At 41.5% G+C, this 24,396-nt stretch overlaps 1 protein-coding gene across 1 annotated transcript in view; it reads right to left on the bottom strand.

The window, feature by feature from the left end:
- The window catches only part of rerg (RAS-like, estrogen-regulated, growth inhibitor), a 65,254-nt gene extending 47,320 nt beyond the window's left edge, over positions 1-17,934 (bottom strand). The window contains exons 1-2 of the mRNA XM_068004775.1: positions 17,757-17,934; positions 16,888-17,066 (exon numbers count right to left, since the gene is read on the bottom strand). Of these exons, the coding sequence (XP_067860876.1) occupies positions 16,888-16,948 (61 nt within the window). The 5' untranslated portion in view covers positions 16,949-17,066; positions 17,757-17,934. The remainder of the gene's footprint in view (positions 1-16,887; positions 17,067-17,756) is intronic.
- Positions 17,935-24,396: the final 6,462 nt, after the last annotated feature.

Genomic DNA, 24,396 nt, shown 5'->3' with positions numbered 1-24,396 from the left:
AGTACTGGAGAAATTAATGGGACTAAAAGCCGACAAATCCCCATGACCTGATGGCCTACATCCTCGGGTTCTAAAAGAGGTGGCTGCAGGGATAGTGGATGCACTGGTTGTGATCTTCCAAAATTCCCTAGATTCTATAACAGTCCCAGTGGATTGGAAGGTAGCAAATGTAACACCGCTATTCAAGAAAAATGCTGGAATCCATTATTAAGGACATGGTAACGGTCACTTAGAAAATCATCATATGATTAGGCAGAGTCAACATGGTGTTATGAAAGGGAAATAGTGTTTAACAAATCTATTGGTGATTTTTCAGGATGTAACTAGCAGGGAAGATAAGGGGGAACCAGTATATTTGGATTTTCAAAAGGTATTCAATAGGGTCCACACAAAAGGTTGTTACACAAGATAAGGGCGCATTGGGTTGGGGGTAATATATTAGCATGGATAGAGGATTGGTTAACGGACAGAGGGTAGGAATAAACGGGTCATTTTCAGGTTGGCAGGCTGTAACTAGTGGAGTGCCGCAAGGATCAGTGCTGGGGCCTCAGCTATTTACAATATACTAATGACTTAGATGAAGGGACCAAATGTAATGTATCCAAGTTTGCTGACAATACAAAGTTAGGTGGGAAAGTAAGCTGTGCGGAGGACAGAGTCTGCAAAGGGATATGGACAGGTTAAGTGAGTGGGCAAGAAGGTGGCAGATGGAGTATGATGTGGGGAAATGTGAGGTTATTCACTTTGGTAGGAAGAATAGAAAAACAGAATATTTTTTAAATGGTGAGAAACTATTAAATGTTGGTGTTCAGAGAGATTTGGATGTCCACATGAAACACAGAAAGTTAACATGCAGGTTCAGCAAGCAATTAGGAAGGCAAGTGGCATGTTGGCCTTTATTGCAAGGGTTTTGGAGCACAAGAGTAAGGAAGTCTTGCTGCAATTGTACAGGGCTTTGGTGAGACCACACTTGGAGTACTGTGTGCAGTTCTGGTCTCCTTACCTAAGGAAGGATATACTTGCCTTAGAGGCGGTGCAATGAAGGTTCACTAGATTGATTCCTGGGATGAGAGGGTTGTCTTCTGAGGAGAGATTGAATAGAATGGGCCTAATACTCTCTGGAGTTTGGAAGAATGAGAAATGATCTCATTGAAACATAAGATTTTGCGAGGGCTTGACAGGGTGCTGAAAGGATGGTTCCCTTGGCTGGAGAGTCTAGAACTAGGGGGCATAGTCTCAGGATAAGGGGTCGGCCATTTAGGACTGAGATGAGGAGAAATTTATTCACTCAGGGGGCTATGAATATTTGGAATTCTCTACCCCAGAGGGCTGTGGATGCTCAGTCGTTGAATATATTCAAGACTGAGATCGATAGATTTTTGGACTTTAAGGGAATCAAGGGATATGGGGATTGGGCAGGAAAGTGGAGTTGAGGTCAAAGATCAGCCATGATCTTATTGAATGGCAGAGCAGGCTCGAGGGGCTATATGGCCTCCTCCTGCTCCCATTTCTTATGTTTTAATTATCAGAATTTTTAATTGATTACAACTCTTTCTTTTAATATTTACTGTATCTGTCTGGAACAAGCACAATGAAAATAGCTGAACTTTGGACTACTTGTGGATTATTTTTCATTCCTTCATGTGAAAACCAGTGTCAAGATAAAACACACAAGCGCTCCATCAGTAAAACCAGCATGACGTCTGGCAGAGTGCCAACCAGGAGAAAAATACTTGAACACGGTGGTGCCAGGTCCAAGTCATGACTGTGAGATGCCACTGTGGCCTCCCACACCGTGGACATGAGTGCGGTTTAACACCTCACATGCTGAGCAGAGAGGAACTAGCGCACAATCACTATAAAAGGGAACAACCACACTTCTCAAACTCTTTACCAGCCAGTGCACATTTTAAACATGTGGGAACTAGGGCTCAACAACTTACATTTATATTTCACCTTTAACATAGTAAAACGTCCCAAGGCACTTCACAGGAGTGTAATCAGACGTAAACTGACACTGAACCAAAAATGCTTGGTCAAAGAAGTAGGTTTCGAGCAGAGTCTTTAAAAGGAGGAGAGAGAGGTTGAGAGGCAGAGAGGTTTAGGGAGTGAATTCCAGACCTCAGGGACTGGATGGTTAAGGGCATAGCCGCCAATGGTGGGGTGAAGGAAGTGGGGGATGAAAAAGAGGCCAGAGTTGGAGGAATGTAAAGTTCTCGATTGTAGGGCTGGAGGAGTTTACAGAGATAGAGAGGGGCAAGGCTACGGAGGCATTCAAACACAAGGAAATGTGCAGACATCACTGGCTTTTTTGAACCAATGCTTTCAGATCAGTTTTACAGGTTTCTATGTGCTAAGAATTGGCTTTATGTTTGCATGATTAATTCGATGCTGTCACTTACATAGGAACAAGAGTAGGCCATTCAGCCCCTCGAGCCTGTTCCACCATTCAATTAGATCATGGCTGATATGTAAAACAGGGTAACTCAGAGTTTACTTTTGGTGAGATTTTGCCCATTTAGCAGTAGCATTTCTCTCTTCACTCAACCCCCAAATATCATATACGTAGCCTCCTCTCTCTCTCTCTATCTCACTATCTCCATGGTCAACTGTTAGATAGACTCATCAATCTGGCAAATAAAGAGAGTTGGCATCTCAGTAACTTCCCATACTAACACACCTTATTCATGCCACAGGATACTGGGAAAGCTGAAAGGAAACTCAATGCTCTACGGTGGGACAATCTCACTTTAATGGAAGGATATTTGTTCTTCAGACAAGAACATGTGGGCTGCTATCCATTAATGAATGTTGCACCTTTTCACTTCCTTTTGCCTCCCCCACCCTCTACCACATCCCATCCCCCAGCAGGGAAAGCCATCTAATTTAAATACCTCTGGCAAGGTGCTCTTGATCCAGCAATTAGGTGGCATGTTAGCAGAAATATTATCCACACTTGATGCCGACAAACTGTGGAGCTTTTGAGATGTATGGTAGTGCTTTTAAAGGACTGAATTCATTATGTGTGTGTGCTGCAGAGCAAATAAACTTTAACTCATCCCCTTGTAAATACACATTTACAGGGATTCCCCTTTTGGTTTTTGGTGGATTTCAAGTACTTAATGGCAGTCGAAGAAAGGATTAGCAGTTGTCACGTCATCACTGGCAGTTCTACTGCAGTTGATTACTAGGAAATTCTATGCTCAGTTTTTATTACCACAGGGTAAGTTTTACAGGTTAGCACTCCTGACACTGAGCCTTCTCAACGGGAGGGTAGTCGGACACCCAATAGTGGAACATGTGGAAGGACACGGACTGGGTCCGCTGACCTCTGTGCTTGATTCGTAGCCCGTCCAACTTTCTGATTGCTAATTTCCATGCCCAACCATCCAATCTGCCCTACCATCGAGCAACGTTCTATCCCTGAAGTGCCAACTCCAAAAACTTACCCCTGGAGAAGAGCAGACGCATTCAGTTTGGGATTTCTTTTGCACTGCTAGTGCCTCTCAGCACAGATACCAACAGCCAGGTTAATACACAGTGCTATTATCACTGCCACTGATAATCAATAGTTAACTATTGGGAAATATTGTAGCTGGTGTATATTCCACATCAATATTTACTGCACAATTACACCAGTTTCCAGGGTCCTCTGATTAAGAGAATCTAAAAGGAGTAATCAAATATGCACAGTGTAATAATGAATATGCCATACTAGCTGATTTATGTTGTTATTTTATTGGTTCATTGGCACACCCCTGGCTAAGATTCAATATCAAGTTAATCCTGGTCAGGGTTAGACAGTATCTATGCAAGAGAGACACTATCGCTATTGCAAATCGTAATTCTAAATACACACGTATTATATGGACATTGCTTTAATGTATTTGATTTAACAGATTACTGATGTGATGTAGCCATAATATTGGTGAGTCTACTGCCACGAACACTAGTTATGAAATGTACTCTTCTAAATGGGTCAGTGAAATGAAAGCCTTACACTCATTTTTGACTCAGATAAAATAAATTTTTAACAGGTTTTTTTTATTTGTGAGCCCTTCACTATATCTGGCAATTCCTCAAATTAAAATTGTACTTTTGATCCGCACACAGCTAACCCACGTATCTGAACGCTCATAGTAACCGGGCAAATTCTGTACTCGTTTTCAAAGAGCTACAATGCTCAAAAGTGATCAAGAGTGAAGTGAGGGTGCAGAACATCAGCCTTGAGTCGAGCATGTGCTGTAAATAAACTTTTATTCTGAGAGTACGCTGTCTTTCCAGCTACACTTCAGAGGAGTAGCATATCGTATGAAGCTTCTTTCACGACCTCAGCATGTCCCAAAGTGCTTTACAGCCAATAAAGCACTTTTGAAGCGTAGTCACTGTTGTAATGTAGGAAGTGTAGCAGACAATTTATGCAGAGCAAGATTCTACCAAAGCAATGTGATAATGACCAGATAATCTGTTCTAGTAAAGTTAGTTGAGGGATAAATATTTGCCAGGACGCTGGGGAGAACTCCCCTGCTCTTCTTCGAATAGTGTCATGGGATTTTCTATGTCCACCTGAGAGGGTGGACATAGAAAATCCCATGACACTAACGTCTCAACCAAAAGGCAGCACCTCCGACAGTGCAGCACTCCCTCAATATTGCATGGCTTCACTCAATTTTCAGCTCAGCATTGATGTCGGGAATTCCAGATTCAGGTTCGAGTAAAACCATATCATCCTTGTGTAACTGTTGGTAGTTCTTTGGGTTCTCATGGGAACTGTTCAATTGCCACAAGAATCCAGCACTCAAACAGCAGTGTGTGGCATTTGACATAGAATAATGGGGAGCATTTCTTTTACTGAAATGAGTTTTATTTACACATTATCTCCAAAATAAATGGTTTACTTCGGAGGAACGAACCTGGAGGAGTGAGTGGCACCGATACCAGGTCTGTGATGCTTGACAGGTTTGTAGGTGATGGAGAACTCTCCAAGATAATGGCCAATTATTTCAGGCTTGATTTCAACCTGGTTAAAAGGTTTTGCCATTGTGCATGCCAACCACGCTGCCAACCATCTCTGGGACGATAACCATAAAGAAAGACTTGCATTTATATAGCATCTTTCACCATCTCAGGACGTTCCAAAGCGCTTTACAGCCAATGAAGTACTTTTGAAATGTAGTCACTGTTGTAATGTTGGAAACGCGGCAGCCAATTTGTGCACAGCAAGGTCCCACAAGCAGCAATGAGATAATGACCAGATAATCTGTTTTAATGATATTGGTTGAGGGATAAATTTTGACCAGGACACCAGGGAGAACTCCCCTGCCCATCTTCGAATGGTGCCATAGGATATATTACATTCACCTAAGAGGGCAAACGGGGCCTCGGATTAACGTTGCATCAAAAGACAACACCTTTGACAGTGCAGCACTCCTTCAGTACTCTGCTGACAGTGTCAGCCGAGATTTTGTCCTCAAGTCTCTGGAGTGGGACTTGAACCCATAACCTTCTGATTCAGAGGAGAGTGCTACCACTGAGCCATGGCGCATGAAGGTGAGTGTTGACAAGCTCTGGTTTCTCCATGGGTTTTTAAATTTGAGAGAAGGCTCAAAACTATTTTTTTTAAACTCTCCCTGAAGTAATTCCTTAACACGAGAGACTAAGAAACAAGATAACACCATCATCATTCCACAGACTTTACGGCAATTGTTTCTGACAACAGCACAGTGCTGAACTTCATTAAAATGAAGGAACATGATCCCTGCTGGGCTCTGTAGTGGCCCAATAGCTCACCAAGGACCCCTTTTTCCAACATATCCTGTTTTTTAATATTGGCAAATTGTGAGCTCGCCAATTATCTAAACTGTTTTTAAGCCTTGTTTCAGCGATGCAAATGACATCCCCTTATACCATTTGCACTGTTACCACTCCACTTGTATGGCTGCACTCAAATCAGCACTAGTTTTCTGAAAGTACAGATTTGGGAGAAATTCATAGTTTTATCAAAACAAAATGGATGGAGAATTTTTCAATTTTCACTTTAAAAAAAATATAATCGGGGATAAGGATTTAACACTACATTTTCCAGGGAAATCTCACAGAAAAATTCAGCATTTGTTGAAAACTAAGCAGTTTTGTTTTCTTTTAACACTGGTTATACAGAATTTTTTTAAAAATTTATTTTATTCAAAAAAAAATCACCTTAATAGTAGAGATAAGGGAATCAAATCCTGGCAATCAGGAGACCAAGAAGGGAAAACCGAGGAAAAACAAGGCAAAGTGGGGACAGATCAAGAAAAGGAAGAGGGCAGTGGACAGACCAGGAACTATAGCAAGGAAACAGGGAATGTGGCTATTACACTGGCATCAGAAATATGTAAATAATAAAATTACCTATTTATCATTTGGGTAACAAACCTCTTGATGGGGCAATGGAGAGGAAACAAGAACAAATATTACAAATCATACTAAACACCAGTTTATGCTCACATGCCCCTGAAATAGGCACACCTGGGAATTCACACACATGCCCCCTACGATTCCAGTGTATTGTGGATGGAAAATTGTGGGGGGGGGGGACAGGTGTGAGATTTCACAATATGCACTCCTGACTGGTAAGGCTCAGCATCAGCAGTGCATAATCGTGAATTTGCCCCCGACAGAACTAAACGCCACGAGCATCACAGAAATAGCAAGATTCTAGTAAACCTCACAGGTTGGCAACGGTGTCAATTTATAAGTGAAAAATCAATGAAAACTCATTAGGGATAGTTGTAAGATCTGGATATTTATTGGGAAAAATAAGTAATAACTGAAAGCAAGTTTTACTTGTACTGCATCAGGTTTATGCTGTACTTGAGCCATTTTCTTGCTGCTGGAATGTGCCCTCACTGGGCTCCTGATCCTAACTGTGTAAAGTTTCACTTCCCCTCTACTCCAGCTCCAAGAGCATTTGACTCCACACTGCATTCCTTAGGACAGCACTTGGAACCAGCAAAGCTTCCGAACACAAACTCCAGGAAGTCCCTGAAGCCCATGGCCAAATCATACGCTTCTAAAAATGCCATTTAAAATAAACAATACACTTCTCACTGTGAAAATCTAACACAAACCTTGCACCCCCTGCACTGAATGCATATTCCAATTGGAATGATCACCCTTGCATCTCTGAAGCATATGAAAGATCAGAAACAAGTAACATTGTTTGGGGATTTGTGCAATACTGTTTGACAGATTATGTCATTAGACTCCCAATACGTGCCTGTTTCCAATTGGCGAGCCTTTTGGATGTTATTAAAATGAGTTTTCTCTCTTTTCATTCCCTCCACAATCACACGCTATGCATTACTCTTGTGTGAAACTGGCCTCCGAAGACTTGTCCACTAATCTTCCCTCCCTCCCGGTACGGAAACATTATGCTCTGTTCTCAATCTCCCTTGATGGTACGTTCAAGAATTCAGAACTCGCCACCCGGGGAACTGTATGATCCCACATCCTAGTGCTCTGCCATATTGTGATTCTCAGCACAGAATAGAACAGATAAGCCTGAGGCCAATGTAAGGTTATTGGTTCCTCACCACCTGTGTCAATATAATTATTATATATATTGATCAAAGGTCAATTATTTTATCATCATCACTGCACCTTTTGCATCATCTCTATCGAAATAAACAGTTACTATGACTTACAACTCACTGAATAAATCAACTCTATTCATGAATAGCTGTGGCTGATACAAAAAACAGCACAGATTAAATGTTCACAGTGACCATGGCAAAGTTAGACTAGGTAAGACTAGGAAAGGACAATGAAGAACCAAAGGTAAGGATGCTGGACTGGAGAAAGGCAAAGTTCAGAAAGATAAGGAGGGATTTGGCCGAAATAAACTGGGCAGAAAATTTAGCAAACAGGTCGGTAAATCAATAGTGGGAAATCTTCAAATATGAGATACATAGAGTAGAAAATAAATATGATCCTATAGGGCGAAAAAGGGGGATGCATCAAAGAATGGAATTCCATGGATAGAGAATTTAAAACTAAACTAAAATTTAAAAGTTAGGCATATGATAAAGTCAGGGCTAACAAAACTAAAGATAATCATGAGGAATATAGAAAGCCTATTATGGAGGGGGAAAGGAAGATCAGAAGGGCTAAAAGGGAATATGAAAAAAGGCTGGCAGATAATATAAAAGGAAATAGTAAGGGTTTTTATGAACATATAAAAAGTAAAAGAACAATTAAAGAGAGGGTAGTTCCATTAAGAAATGATAATTGTGGAGAATGAAGGTATGGTGAAGATAAGAAATAAATATTTTGCATCAGTTTTTACAAATGATGGTGGAAGTGAGAACGCACTGGAGAAGGACATGGAACAATTGCTTAGATCTAACTGTAAAAAAGGAATTGGTTCTGAAAAAAAGTTGAACTCAAGGTAGATAAGTCACCAGCCCTGATGGCATGTACTGGTATAGTACATGTTGAGAAAAGTCAGAGAGGAGACAGCAGAGGCTCTGGCCACAATTTTTCAATACCTCCTTAAATATGCAAATTGTGCTGTGGGAGTGGCAAGTATCCAACGTGACAGCCTTGCTCAATAAAGGAGAGAGGATTAATTGGCTAACTACAGACCAGTTAGTTTAACATCAGTTGTGGGTAAATTTTCAGGATCTATGATTTGAGATAAAGTTAGTGAACACTTAGAAATGGATGGGTTAATCAAAGGCAGCCAGCACAGATTTATTAAAGGGAAGCTGCGTTTGACAAATTTAAATCAAGTATTTTGAAGAAGTGGCTGAATGGATGGATAAAGGGCATGCAGTAGATGTAGTGTATATGGATTTTCAGAAGGTGTTCGAAAAGGTGTCTTGCAACAGGCTTGTTAGATAAATTCAAGCATATGGTATAAGAGGAAATGTAGCAGCATAGAAACAGAATTGGTTGGCAGACTGGAAACCAAGCGTAAAAGGTAAATGTTGTTGCAAAGACTGGAGATGGGTTGGAAGTGGTGTGACTCACAGGGCAGTGCTGGGTCCATTTTGTTCTCCATATATATGGATGATTTGAACTTAGACAGAGAACACAATCTCAAAATTTGCTGACAATGGAAAATTAGCAGGGTTGGCAAACACTGAAAAGGACTGTAAAAGACTTCAGGAAAACATAGACAGGTTAACAGAATGGGCAGACAGGTGGCAGATTCAATTTAATGTGGATAAGTGTGGTGTAATGCAAAAAAAGGACTGGGAGTATACACTTAATTGAAAGACACTGACGGATCTAGAAGAATAGAGAAATCTAAGGGATCAAATATATAATTCTCGGAAAGTTTGAGTGCTGGTAAAGCCATAAATAAAGGCCAAAAGAACATTGAAATTTATAAAAAGGACATAGAGTTCAAGAGTAAAAAAGTAAAGGCCATTAAAGCCATAGACAGCATACAAGGTAGACCCACGAGGGTGATTCAAGGAATGAGAAACTATAGTTTTGAGCAGAGACTCGAGATACTGGGACTGTTTCCACTGGAGCTGCAAAGGCTATGAGAAAATTTAAATAAAGACTTGCATTTATGTAGCGCATTTCATGATCTCAGGACACACCAAAGCACTTCATAGCCAATGATGTATTTTTGAAGTGTAGTCGCAGTTTAACATAGGGAAACGGCAGCCAATTTGCAAACAGCTAGGGCCCACAAACAGCAGTAAGATAAATGACCAGAAGATCTCTTTTAGTAATGCTGACTGAAGGTAAAATGTCAACCAGGACATTGGGAGAACTCCCCTGCTCTCATTCGAATAGTGCCATGGGATCTTTTACACCCACCTGAGGGGCTGAAGGGGCCACAGTTTAACAGATCATGTGAAAGATGAAACCATTGGCAATGCACTGAAATGTCAGCCTAAATTATGTGCTCAGATCTCTGGAGTGGGTCTTGAATCCACGACCTTCTGACTCATTGGCAAGAGTGCTACCATCGAGCCAAGACTGACACACATTTAATAGAGGTTTTTAAAATTATGAAGCATTTTGATAGAGTGAACAGGGAAATACTATTTCCTCTGGTTGGGGAGTCAATGACAAAGGGTTATCAATTTAAAATTATGACTGAGAGTGAGAAGAGAGGTTAGGAGCATTTTCTTTACACAAGAGTGTTGTTAGGGCATGGAATACATTGCCACAGGGGATGGCTCAGGCAGAAACAATTGCATATTTTAAGACAAAACTGTATTAATATTTGAAACAGATGAAGATACAGGGTTATGGGGAAGAGAGCACAGCAGTGGGATTAGTTTTGGATTGCTCGAGCAAAGTGCATCACAGACACATGTTGTAAACCTTTATGTTTCTATGATTCACAAATAAAAAAAGAGAGTAATCAACACAGATTTTGGAAGAGGAAAAGCTTTATAAAAAGTTCTTTACAGCAGTTAAATTAATAGGAACAGTGACACTTCAGTTGCCTGTCACCATTAATTACCTGAACCTAGCAGGTTTCAAGTTGTAAGAACTGCAGATGGTGAGTAGTTGAAAGAAAAATCTGCAAAATCATACGGAGAAATTTTAGTAAGGGCAATTAATGTACAAACTGGATAAAGCATAATATTAACCCTCGCTGGCAAAATGTACAGGGACCACATGATTAACACAGCAAATGCTTCAGCTGGTTTAAGTATTGGGGAACGATTTGTAAAAATATTATTTCCGTGGTTACATTATTATATTGATCCAAAAGGGCAAGTTATTCTTAGCTTGAGGTTTGGTCCTGGTAACTACCCATAGATAACACAAATTGATTTAGTTTATATAATTATTAAAAATGTATTTCCCTTGTAGAGCTCCCATTTTGTTAAGCAAAGAGTGACATGGACACACTGGAGTGACAAGTCAAGGAGGTCCGCAGGATATTTGTTCTCTATCAGTGCATCTGTTTAAAGGCTGAGAAAAAGTCAATTTCCTCTCGATTTCGGCAAATATTCAGCTCTTGTTTTTTATTAAACACAACCGATACAGATTTTATCACTGAAGTAATACTGTCAAAGAAGAACTTGCATTGATATAGCACTTACATCTCAGAAACATCCCAAAGAGCGTCACATAGAATAAATTACAATGTGAAATCACTGTTGCTATATGAGTAACTCAGCAACCATTTCTTCCACAAACAAAATGAGATGAACACCTAGTTAATCTGTTTTAGTTTGGAGGAAGAAGTTTGGCCTTGTTCTTCTCTGAACAGAGCAATGGAATTTTTAACCATTCACCTGGTTTAACATCTCATCCAAAGTGCAGCACCCCTGACAATGCCATACTCCCTCAGTGCTGCACTGAGGAGTCAGCTTAGATTAGGTGCTCAAGTCCTGGAGTGAAGGTTGAGCCAACAACTTTCTAACTAAGAGGCAAGAGCGCCACTTGTCAAAGTTCACATCTTCCATTACCATCACTAAGCTCCGTTTTAATGGCTGCCAGTGCTTGCTCTGTCACTCCTGATCATGAGAGGAAAAGGAAGCATTTTATAACATAAGAACATTAGACCAGGATTAGAATGGGCCAATTGACTAAGAGGGAAGATGTTACTAAGATATAATACACTCTGCGTTACAAAGGGTGTAGACCCCTTGTACATAAAGAACTTGCTTTGATATAGTGCCTTTCATGACCTCAGGACATTCCAAAGTACTGCACAGCAAAATACTTTTGAATTGTAGTCACTGTTGCAATGTAGGAAACGTGGCAGCCAATATGCACACAGCAAAGTCCCACAAACAGCAATGAGATAACGACCAGATGATCTGTTTGCGTGGTGTTGTTGAGGGATAACTATGGGCCAGGACACCGGAAGAACTCCTCTGCTCTTCTTTGAATAGTGTCAATTACATCCACCTGAGAGAGCAGATGAGGACTCAATTTACCATCTCATCCAAAAGACAGAACCTCCCCCAGTGCTGCACTGAAGTGTCAGCCTAGACTATATGCTCAAGTCTCGAGTGGGGCTTGAATCCATGGCCTCCTGAACAAAGACAGGATTGCTAACCCTCAGCCAAGGCTGGCACCAATTACCACACGAGTGGTAAATAATATGCCTCACTAACACGAGCATGGGTTAGAGAGATAGGGCTATATCATGAGAGGACCGATTCCGCAACCCACTTTCCCTATATTACAAATCTATTCTACTAACCATTATGTTTTGACATTTTCCAATTATAGTGATGTTTTTAAGAAGTCCCTACTGTCTTCATATTTTCTGATAATCTCATTTCCATCAGTTTCTTCCAATTATCTTTGTACTTTTTATTTGAATGCAATATCCTTACCTAATGCAATTTATCATTGTCTTCTTGTCACATTCGATCAGGCACAATTTCATTCAACTCCTTCTGAATATGCAGGGAAATCAAAAACTCCAGAAAATTGCAATATCCGTCTTATTTTATACCGATTCTATTCAAAATAGTTCCTCTAACAATGCTCCAACACACCAGGGGAGATTTTGAAGTGGTGCAAAAATCGAGCGGGCAGTGGGCAGAGCGATCACAATCCCTGGTTGAAAGAAGTCACTTTTAACAGATCCCAAGGTATACTCCAAACAAATGATATTAGCTACCCACACAGTGCCAACATGACCAATCTCAATGTTTTAAAATAATGTCATCAAGACAAATTGAAGAAAAGGAATGGGAGCAGGACATGAGATCATGGCCAATATTTCCCCTATGGTGAGCTCCTAATCTGAGTGATCCATCTGGGGAAGGTGGCAAATGGAGGCTGGAACTCTGCCAAATATTCAGGACCAAAAATCTGAAGAAAGTGGCCCAGTGACAGAGTGGGAAACCTAGTCTTTTCCTTGAGTTAAGAATGCACCAAGAAAAGTACAAAACAGCGACAGGAGGAAGCTACATTTTTCACAGGATCTAAACAAGTTACTATCATATAGCCTCCCATCCAAAAGATGTTGATGGCTATCTAGCTGCAGAGATCTCAGATCAATGCTGCAGTTGACAGTTCATCCTCTGATTTCTTTTTCCATTATTGAAGGGCTCTGTCCTCTCTCCCAATCTGTTCTTCATGTTAATGATTTACTTCATTATCCAACGCTATCCACTCTTTTGCTAATATTTCATAAGCTTCCATCAGATTGCTAGCAACCCACACTCCTCTCTCAGTCTGATGGTTGTATCAATTTATCTTCATTTTCTCCTTGCTCTTTAATGGGTCAATAAGAATCTTGTTTCTTTCAATCCTTTAAAAGGTGCAGTTTCTTCCTGTCTCTAACAAGTGTAACCAAAAACTTTTACCTTTGGCGGTTCCACCCTTGGTCCTGCTGCATCTATTAATATGCTTGGCCTATCTTCAGTTACCTCAAGTGGAACTCCCACGTCACCTCCATTATTAAAGCTACCTCCAAAAAGCTTTCTCTTTTATGGCAAACACTTCTTTTTCCCCCTCAATGACACTTATTTTTCTATGAACTCCAATTCTGTCTGAGACTTGAATATTGCTTGCATGTCTAGAGAGACTCATCTATCACCTCTCTTACACTTGTGCGCAGAATGCAAGTAAAAGCTGGTCATATGATCCCTCTCTCATCTCTGACTTCAAATCTCTCTCTATATCCTAATCTTTGTTTATTTTTATTTTGATCGATGGTACTGAGATCAGTGCTGTTGAATTTTCTATTGTTCCTTGTAAACTCCAGTTACGCTATCCTACACATACCTCCACCTCCCAACATCCTCACTGTGTTAAAATAAAGATCTGTCCCTCAGGCTCCGACTCGAGCTCATTCTTTTCCAGGGCCTTACCTTCTTCATTCTTCCTTCCTTCTACGATCTTCAGGTTTTTGAAGGCTTGGCGTCACCTAATCCTAACTCCTCTTTTACCTCATCTCTTTTTATCTGATCAACCTTGGTGTTGTCCTGCACCAAAGGTTTGGATCTTCACCCTAGCTCCTCAATTTAAAAAATAATCCAGGTGTAAGGGATTATTTTCAATACAAGGTGCTCAACCATCTAAGCCAAACAAAAAAAATTAAATCTTGGGCTTTGCAGAAAAATTAAGTTTTTAAACGCAGCTCGCTCAACCTTCTGGAGAAACGTTATTACGGGTCTCAAACCAATGTGAAATGGTTATGGGATATAGCATTTATTTTCTCTTACTGATTATGTTGTTTCTCTTTGCTTCATTTGTTCTTGCAAATCTTTCTAATAGACGATGATGTCATCATTATTTTCCCTCTCTGCTCCATTCCTCACTTCTGTCCCCAATTCTCCCTCAATATATCTGACTCCCCTTTCACCATATATGTCTGCATCTGATTTTCTTCACCTCTCCCCCCTGCATCAGGTTCCATTCTTCATCTAGCCCCTTCTATCATTCTCAGTGTCAACTGTTCTTCAGCCTATCCAATTTCTTGTGATAGATCAATAAAAGAAAGCAAGGGAGTGCTGATGGGAAATGGGACTACCCTAACCTCCATATCACCAGTGAAAAGATTCTTGTAAAAGTACAGTATCAATAGGTTCCTTTTTTTTGCTGGGCTAATCATCCTCCCCAAAGCATTCCTTTGTTTTTCCCTCACTGGAATAGAGCAGAAAAAGGGGAACAGGACTGAATCAGTATCTGATATTAGCAGCAGAGTCAGCAAGAAAACTGAGGGACAGACACACATGTGGGTGGGCAGCATAAGGTGGAGCATGCAGGCAGATCAACAAGACACTCTGGGCAATTGAGGCTGTATGATATTGCAGGAGCTGGAGGTAGCCTGCTGTGCAGTATTGGGGATTTGATAGGTCTAAAGGAAGAAAAATTGGAAGTTTAATCAATGCACATCATAGCAGTCAGTCATAATAGGTGCCTGGGAGCAGGTCCCCCATCCACCAAAAGAAAATGGTGAAGGGTACACAAGGCAGAGAAAAACAACTTTAAAAACAGAAACGGGAAAGAGAACAATTCAATTAAATATATTAAGCTTGAAAAATATATTTCAATATTGCCACTAACTCCTGCTAACTAACTCCTGGAACATGCTCCCAGGCATTCGTGTGGTAAAACATGACAACAGTGTTTTTGTTCTCCTTCCTGTTATTTTCAATGGAGAGTTGGGCTTACTCTGTTGACAGCCTGCAGGGACTCCCTGCTCCAATGTCTCTGATTCTACAGTGTGGTGTTGCCCGCTAGAATCTGTGGCAGATGTTACTCTGGCTGCAGCCCAAATTTTCTCACAATACTTTGGTGCTTCTATTAAGATTACTGAAACCAAAGTAAAAATAATGAACTTGAAACACCCAACCTGATGAAAGGCTCACAATCGCTGATCGTGCCATTTAACTTGGTTTGCAATCATCTCCTAAAACACTTTTACCATGGCAACAACCTTCCCGTGAATGTTTACAAAATGTCAAAAGACTTGATTTTGCAGTTTGTTTAAGCAGTGATTTGATCAACAATACATTCAGGATACCCCTGAAGTCTAACAGTACACAGCACTGGATTCCCAGTTCCAGGGCTGGGGAGTGGAATAAAGTCAACCTTGTCAGATGCTCTGATCTCTGAATTAGTTTCATTTGCTCGTAGCCTAAGGGAGAGAGCAGAGCAGCACGGAGACCCGAGGCAGGCACGAGCACACCTCCTGTCAGCCAACGCAGACCAAGTGTGAGGCCAGCTGTGAAGGGGTCCATAATTTAAAGCAGCCCAAACTCTTGGCTGATGTAGGAGAACGTGGAACCAGGAAGGATGGGAATAATACATTAAAAATCAAGTTAAATGTTCAACTCCCATCCTTGTGCTGTGTATCAGAAATAGACAATTCATTAGGGGGCAAGGAATTTGATCTCAAGTGACCCGGACTAAAATATTACAGAACTGACAGAAACATATGCTAAGATTTGATAAGGTCCTGAATGGGAGTAGTTTGATGCCAGGTAACATTTGGGACTATATTTTCCTCATTTCACCAAATGGAAAGGATCAGTACAAGCAGGTTTAATCTTAAATCAGGTTTGATGTCACTAAAGTTGAGTTCAGGCTGCTGGAAAAGTGGCCTTTTCGTGAAAGATACTGCAGTTTTGTTTTATGAACTAAACGGATATCCCCACATATTTTAAGATTCCATGTTAATATTCAATATTAATCTCTTTACTATAAAATCCCCCATGGTTTATAATCTGTACAGATTTGAATATCATTCATCATTGTCGTTTGCAACACTTCATTTTATCGTTGAACCCGAATTACCCCCTCCCCTGAATGTAACTGCACACGAACCAAACTCCCCCAGCAATCGATTACAATACGTATGGCATACAACTCGATTAAACCTCCAACCCCTCTCCTAGAGCGAGCAGTTTGCCCACAGATGGCACTGACTGAGCTGGCTGCGTGCAGTCTAAGCTGGCACTTTGATTATTACAATGTGCAGCACAGCCTGTTAATATCAGTGGGACTTACTCTGTACAGCAACAAAATAATAGCAACACGGTGCAGGCATGCTCGGCAAGGAATTATTTGTGAAAGGAAACCCCGGTGAATGGACAAGAGATCCGCAGCAACACACATCAGAACAAATGGCCCCCACTAATAATGAACAGTTCGCGGCTGACTTTGATAGATCTTTATGTAGTCAATGAATTGGAATAAATATTGTAAAATGAACATTTCAATTTAAACCAGTACCTACCCCCTCCCCAACCCCGTTTGAAGGGATAGGTCACATTTTTGTATTGCACTCAATGACAGCCCCCCTGGTATGTTAATATTTTAGTGTTTTACAACACAGCTCACTCCTATAAAAGGAGCTGAGACATGGAGGAAATGACTTTTAAAAATTCTCTTGGTTACAGATCGGCTTCCGAGCGCTTACTTGTACAGGGAGTGAGATCCAGCCTTTTTTTTTACCTGACTTGCCCACGCCTGCTCTCCCGAAGACGGCCAGTTTCACCTCGGCACTTTTCGCCATGGTCCAGCGAGAGAAATGCTCGGTATTCAATCAGTGAGCAAAAATCGACCAAGAAAAATAAAACCTTTTCGATCCCAAGTCAAACTTCACCATTTCATTCTTGCTAACGACCGACCCTCTGTATGTGGGAGAGGGGGAAGGAAGGAGAGGGGGGGGGAAAAAACAGGTCAAAGTTACTTTCATTTGTAATCACATCAGCATCAAAAAATCTAACAAGGTCTTGAAATAATTGATAGAATTCACCAGGCACTTGACTGCACTTTAAATGTCGGGTGATTGTACCTGTGATCAGTGTTGCACTTTAAAGGAAGCAATGGGAATTAACTGAATTCACTTCACACTGCAGACATGCTATGATTATGATATGAAGACCCTGTGACTAACGGTATCACTGGATCTCTGGCAGGTAGCAAGCAGTGGCTTTCGACCTTCACCTTGCTTATATCAAACGGTTGCAATTCACAAGCCTACCCCCCCCCGTCCAATGTAACGTGGGGGATGTTCATGGGAGATAATCGGGGGGGGGGGGGGAGGAGGGAGGATGTTTGCTCCAATCTACAGCCACCGATTCTGTATAAAACGAGTAGAAAATGCTGTCCCCAGCATATGTGGTGGGGGACTCTCGCTGGGAGAGCCAGGTCCGAGTGATGAATCCACCCGCTCCCCCAATACAGCAGCTCAGCTCCCATTAAACAACCGGCCCTCCAGTCAGTCAATTTCCACGGTTCAGTGTCATTAACTTTCCGCCTTTAACTAGCCGTCCTTCCTAAAACTGCATGAGGCTTTAAAAACACACACACACACACACCGGCTGCTGGTCCCATCTGTTTGAACTCCTTTGCCCCTGTACGTCTAATCCGCTGCAACACTCCAGTTCGGGACGGGATTGTGCGGACTGAGGCTGCATAAAATAAAAATGGGTTGTTCTCTTGGGTTGCAAACGGGAGCCGGGGGGTGGGGGGATGTAGTTGCCAGCGATTCCGCCATTCAGGAGAGGGACGTCTGCCGGGCTGAGGTTGGATGTGCCATTGACAAGAGAGCGGCGCCTCCTCCAGGAGACCGGCCACAACACGCGGACTGGAGTTTCAGGAAACCTGCACGGGATTTTCATTTTTCCCGTACGTCAATGACAACAGAATAAAGTTGGGGTGGTGGGGGGGGGGGCGGAACACATAAGGCACCCTGCCAGATCATAATAGCAATGAATAAAGAAAGCTAAGGACTGTGTATGCTTTCATTTTTCTTCTATTTTTAGAAACTTATTGTATTTATAAATCTGAATTCAATTGTGAATTTCTGGTACTAGTTGAAATTTTCAATCAATCGCCATTTGCTTTTCTCTAAATTACTGGTAGTGCCAGCAGTTTATTATTGCAGCCTTGCCTCTGAGACAGAAGATCGTGATTCAAGTCCCATTCCAGAGCCTTGAGCACATAATGTAGACTGACACTTCAGTGCAGTACTGAGGGAGTGCTGCACGGTCAGAGGTGCTGTCTTTCAAATGAGACGTTAAACCAATGTCTGCCCTCTCAGGTGGACGTAAAAGATCCCATGGCTCTATTTTGAAGAAGAGCAGAGGAGTTGTCCCAGGTGTCCTGGCCGATATATATCCCTCAACCAACATCATAAAATAAAGATTATCTGGTCATTATCTCATTGCTGTTTGTGGGAGCTTGCTGTGCACAAATTGGTGCCATGTTTCCTACATTACAACAGTGACTTCACTTCAAAACTACTTCATTGGTTGTAAAGTGCTTTGGGACGGCCTGAGGTCGTGAAAGGTGCTATATAAATGCAAGTTTTTCTTTTTTTGCTGCAAGAAATTGAAGTATCCTATCACTCAGTACCACTGCCCTGCCACCAGCTCTTTAAATAGGCCTTTGCGTGCATTTATACTGCAGTTAACCTTTGCAAGGATTCTAAAGTGTTGGGTCCAGCTCTGACTATAATGTGAGCCCCCCTGGAGGAGGCAGCCTTACCCTGCTTGGATTTGACAATGGAGTGTTACGAGCGGAGAGCCAAACTTGGTTTGAAAGGTGCCCTGTCAGACCACTTTATAGCTATACCTGGAGTTGATTTAAATATCTAGAGAGTGCAAATGCCTGTGCCCAAGCCCTCAAAACATTTGGGAGCGGAGCTCTCCACACATTTACAGAGCTCTGTCGTGGTGGGTGAATTCCATTCAGGCAATATAAATGAGGTACTGCCTGGCTGAAACCCATACTGCAGCCAGCAGTCCCAGGCTGACAGCTGTGGTACAAATGCACCCTCAGATTCCTTTGATGAAGACATTGATTGAGTGGCAGTCTTTGGGCATTACCAGGAGAAGGGTGTCAGTAACGCTAAAACCAAGGCAACTTATTAACCAGTGTAAAGACAGGGAGCTGCATTTTGTTCCATACTGGGATGGCTGCCTAGGCCCTAAGCTCTGGAATTCCCTCCATAAACCTCTTCACCTTTCTTTCCTCCTTTAAAAGTGTGCTGTCAGACCACTTTATAGCTATACCTGGAGTTGATTTAAATGTCTAGAGAGTGCAAATGCCTGTGCCCAAGCCCTCAAAACACTCCTTAAAACCTACCTCTTTGACCAAGCTTTTGGTGACCAGTCCTAATATCTCCTAATGTGACTCGGTGTTAAATTTAGTTTGATTACGCTCCTGTGAAGTGCCGTGGGATGTTTTGCTATGTTAAAGGTGCTATATAAATGCAAGTTGTTGTTCGATAGGGACCAAGCTAAATTTATTAATGACAAATCATTGGTCTTCAAAAAGTGAGATCTTTATGTTTTGATGAAAAAATCTTTTTTCCTTCACAATTTATATACATCAAAGAAATAATAGTAAATTCATAGTTCATCACCGATAAGGCAAATTATTTATTGAGATTTCTGCATTATATTGTTTGGATTCTGTAATGCTGCTATACCACCAAAGGAGTAATTCCATGAATTCTGTGCACTCAGCAGGAAGCCAAACTCACAAGGAATGCAGGTCAGAGCGTAGCCTATATCCCACGCACGCTCCTTTCAAGTGCAGCTCCCCTCTGGGAGTGTTGAATTAGCCCTTACATCGCTGCTGCTGTTTCAGTGCTTGACTCAGTAGTAGCGCTGTCGCCACTGAGTCAGAAGCCTGGGAGTCCAAGTCACACTCCAGACATTTGAACACATAGGCTGTCACTTCAGTGCACTACTGAGGGAGATCTACATTGTTGGAGGTACTGTCTTTCAAGTGAGATGTTAAACTAAGGCCCTGTATGCCTGGTCAGGTGGAAGTATTGGCACTATCTGATGAGCAAGGGAGTTGTCCTGGCCAAGATGCATCCCGCAACCAAAGCCACCAAAACAGATTTACTGGTTGTTTATCTCATTGCTATTTGTGGAACCTTGCTATTCACAAACTGTTTTCCCCTACATAACAAAAGCGACTGCACTTCAAATGTATTTCATTAACCATGCAGCATTTTGGGACATCCTGAGGATTCGAAACATTCTGTATAAATGCAAGTTTATTTGTTCTTTCTTTCTATTCTTTAGCATATAACCACAGGTTACCTTAGATTCCTTATTTTGCTGGAACCACACACCGTTGACAGAGTTACAGTTTATAAGCTGGACACAATTTATATCTTAATATTAAAGACTGCTTGAACGCAAACACATAAAATAAGAAATAAGTTAAATAAGTACCCTTGTAGGGGCACGGGAACGTACAGGATTGGCTAAGGCCATTGCAGTCTATCTGGCCGACCTCAGAGAAACATGGATTGCTCATAACCTTTTTACATAGTCATCTGTTACTGTCTGGTCAAGAACGACACAATTTATTATTTTATTTGAATCTGTATTCTGAACCTTGTTTTCCACTCCTGTTTTATGGCAACAGCAGATGTGATGGGCAGTAAACTGGCAGATAGCTGCACTACTCTCTGTTGTCTGCCTGATAATAAAAAGGGAGAGGGAAATCCTAACGTTGCATGTTTTTCAAAAATCTGCTGTTGTCAGTTAGGGTCTGTTAATATCTGATTAATGAGCTTTTAGGGAATGATGCAGCAGTTTTCGACCGGCGGAGATTAAAACTACCATGTGGCAATTAGCTCACCCACTCAGCCGGAGTTAAATCAATGACGGAGCAAATAAACTCTTTGGTGGATTGGCTGTTCAGCATGGATTTTGCTGCAATTATTACATTAACTGGTTCAGTGTTGCTGCTGGTGAGAAAAAATTATCCAGGGATCCAGCTCTACCCCATCAATTACCACTGGAGAATAAAACCCCACCCACACCAAATACCACTGGAGAATAAACATCAACCTTATCAAATACTTTCGCCCTTCCTTGCTTCATTTGAGGCCATTCCTGCTGCTATCCCAGGCTTACTGCCATGGTGCGCCTGGGGAGGTGTGGCAACAGGGGAAATGGGAACAAAGGCTCTGCCCCCTCCCTGTAATTTGCATGAGATGAGTAGGGAAGGAGCAGCCAGCAGTGTTCCCAGCAGGGCCAGGTGGTGCAAATTGAGGTTGGGGCAGTAAGGTGGTGATAGGCCTCGTTCCACAATATTTTCCACTTTTCTACTGCTATCCCATCCAATTTTAGGTGACATTGCAGAGTAAAATCCACCTCCAAAGCTCAGAGGCATATTATATATGAAACTCAAATCGTGGATCTATAAAAATCCAGAAATGGTCATGTAAGTTAATCATAGGAACATAGGAAAAGATGTAGGCCATTCAGTCCCTCGAGCCTATTCCTCCATTTAATTAACTCATAGTTGATCTGTATCTTAACTTCATTTACCTGCCTTGATTCCGTAACATTTGATACCCTTGCCTAACAAAAATCTTTCAATCTCTGTTTTGAAATATTCAGTTGACCCCCAGCCTCAACAGCTTTTTGGGGGGAGAGAGTTCCAGATTTCCACTACCCTTTGTGTGAAGAAGTGCTTCCTGACATCATCCCTGAACGGCCTAGCTCTAATTTTAAGGTTATGCCCCCTTGTTCTGGACTCCCCATCATAGGAAATAGTTTCTCTCTATCGACCCCATCAAATCTGTTAATCATCTTAAACACTTCAATTAGATCACCCTTCTATACTCAAGTGAATACAAGCCTAGTCTATGCAACATGTCCTCATAATTTAACCCTTTTAGCCCCGGTATCAAACTGCATAAATTCTCTGCCTTACAATTTCCCCCTCTCCAGAGATAGATTGACATCCCTCAATCAATTTCAATGAAATTAAAACATGGGAGATCAGTTGGAGAGACCTGCCCCAGCAACCCTACATGGTCTTGTACATGATGGATTTCATCAGGCCCAGGAGCAAACCCATGAAGAGGTTGCCCTGTGGACCGGGTGACCAAAAATTGAGGAGCAGCAAATAGACGACAATAAGTGTATAGCAGCATGTACATGACGCGATGTTGAAAGTGCTTCAGTATTCTTATTGTTGGTGACCCATAAAATCATTCAGCTGATAGCACTAAATCTTTGTGCTTCGTGTTTCTATTTTATAGTAAAGAAATATATTAGTTCCTGTTGTCTTTAAAACCTGGTTAGTGTTTAATATCCAACTTTTTAAAGTAGCATGAGACTACATTTAGTCCAGAAAGCGGATTACTGTAAGTAGAGTACATTGTTAATCCTCGGGATATGCAGTTCTGCAGTGGCAGATTACAGAAAAGCTACAGCTTCTAGATCACAGGAGACAAGATCCGTTTTTGAGAACTGCTGAGGGAGAAGATGAATCTATAAATTTGTAACAGCATCAAACAGCCACTGTTGGAATGAGAAAATAGTTAAATGATACCAAAAGTGTGGAACGATATGTAACTGACTGCACCGCCTAGATAAATCTAGTTATTAATATCCATCACCCAAACTAATCCCCATCATAAATTTACTGACTTTTAAAGTGTTCTGCACATCTGCTACTGTCTTCGCCCTGGAAACAGTTTCACATTTCACAAAAAGAGTACAGTAAGAAAATGAGTAGAACTGGGATTGATAGAAAAGTGTTTTCAATCTGAAAATGGAATCGATAACACTCATCTTTCCAAAGTGAAAGATCTACCACCTTTATCTGAGTAGTTACATGCATTCTGAACGTGTTATAATCTATTCTACAACCTTAATTATTCCCATCTGAATCTGTCTTGCAGAAAGAAAAATATACCAACTGGTAGTATTTAGATGAGAAAGCAAGCATTTCTGCCCCTCAAATTGGCCGTGCATATCTTCCCACCTGGTCAATGTGGACTGAGCAACTATGGAAAACAGCTCAGTTCTAGAAAGTTGTGTGGCCACTGAGGTTGAACCAGGAGACATTTTTTGAAATTTACCCCCACCCCACTGAAACTTACCCCCACCCCACTGAAACTTACCCCCACCCCACTGAAACTTACCCCCACCCCACTGAAACTTACCCCCACCCCACTGAAACTTACCCCCACCCCACTGAAACTTACCCCCACCCCACTGAAACTTACCCCCACCCCATTGAAACTTACCCCCACCCCACTGAAACTTACCCCCACCCCACTGAAACTTACCCCCACCCCACTGAAACTTCCCCCCACCCCACTGAAACTTACCCCCACCCCATTGAAACTTACCCCCACCCCACTGAAACTTACCCCCACCCCACTGAAACTTACCCCCACCCCACTGAAACTTACCCCCACCCCACTGAAACTTACCCCCACCCCACTGAAACTTACCCCCACCCCTTTGAAACTTACCCCCAACCCCATTGAAACTTAGCCCTCACCCTATTGAAACTTACCCCCACCCCATTCCTGGCCTTCTGTTCTGACTTCACATAATCAGTCTGCATCCTATACTGCTCCTGAGTCGGTCCCCACAGTCAACCACAAGCCAAGGCCCACTGTAAGATTCACTTATTGTAATACTGTTTCATGTATACTGCACACTATAAATGTTATAGTGTAAATGTCACAGTGTAATATATGACAATATAATTACACAACAGTTGCAATGCAAAAATATCACAAAGGGATGAGCACATTAAAATTATTACATAGATGCAACAAATATGATTTTTAACATAGCTTCATAAATTGACATACAATCATCTGAAATCTTAATGCACTATACTCTGGCCAACTATTACACTTCATAAACTATCTTTTGTTCACAAAGGGTGGATTGATTTATTTGGAAGAGCATCAGTACCTCATAAAATTCCAGTGGTTTATCTGAAAATATCTTTCCCAATATGCACAGAATGGTTCTGAACTGACAAGGTCTGTAAAATGAATTTAATTGTTCTCCACAGATCAAACATCCATCAAAGTATTTAATAAAAGTAAGGCGTCAGATCTGATAACGTAACCGTACTTTAAGAGGTACAGATGAAACTGAACAGCTAAGATGGGTTAGGATGGAAAAGAGGGAGAGTTGTCTTGGTTCTGTGTTGCTCTCTGTTTTTGCC

This window comes from Heptranchias perlo, chromosome 24 (genome assembly GCF_035084215.1).
Source record: "Heptranchias perlo isolate sHepPer1 chromosome 24, sHepPer1.hap1, whole genome shotgun sequence".
In the NCBI taxonomy this organism is placed as follows: domain Eukaryota; kingdom Metazoa; phylum Chordata; class Chondrichthyes; order Hexanchiformes; family Hexanchidae; genus Heptranchias; species Heptranchias perlo.
The sequence above is the reverse complement of the archived record's forward strand: the minus strand, read 5'-3'. Positions and strand labels throughout refer to the sequence as shown.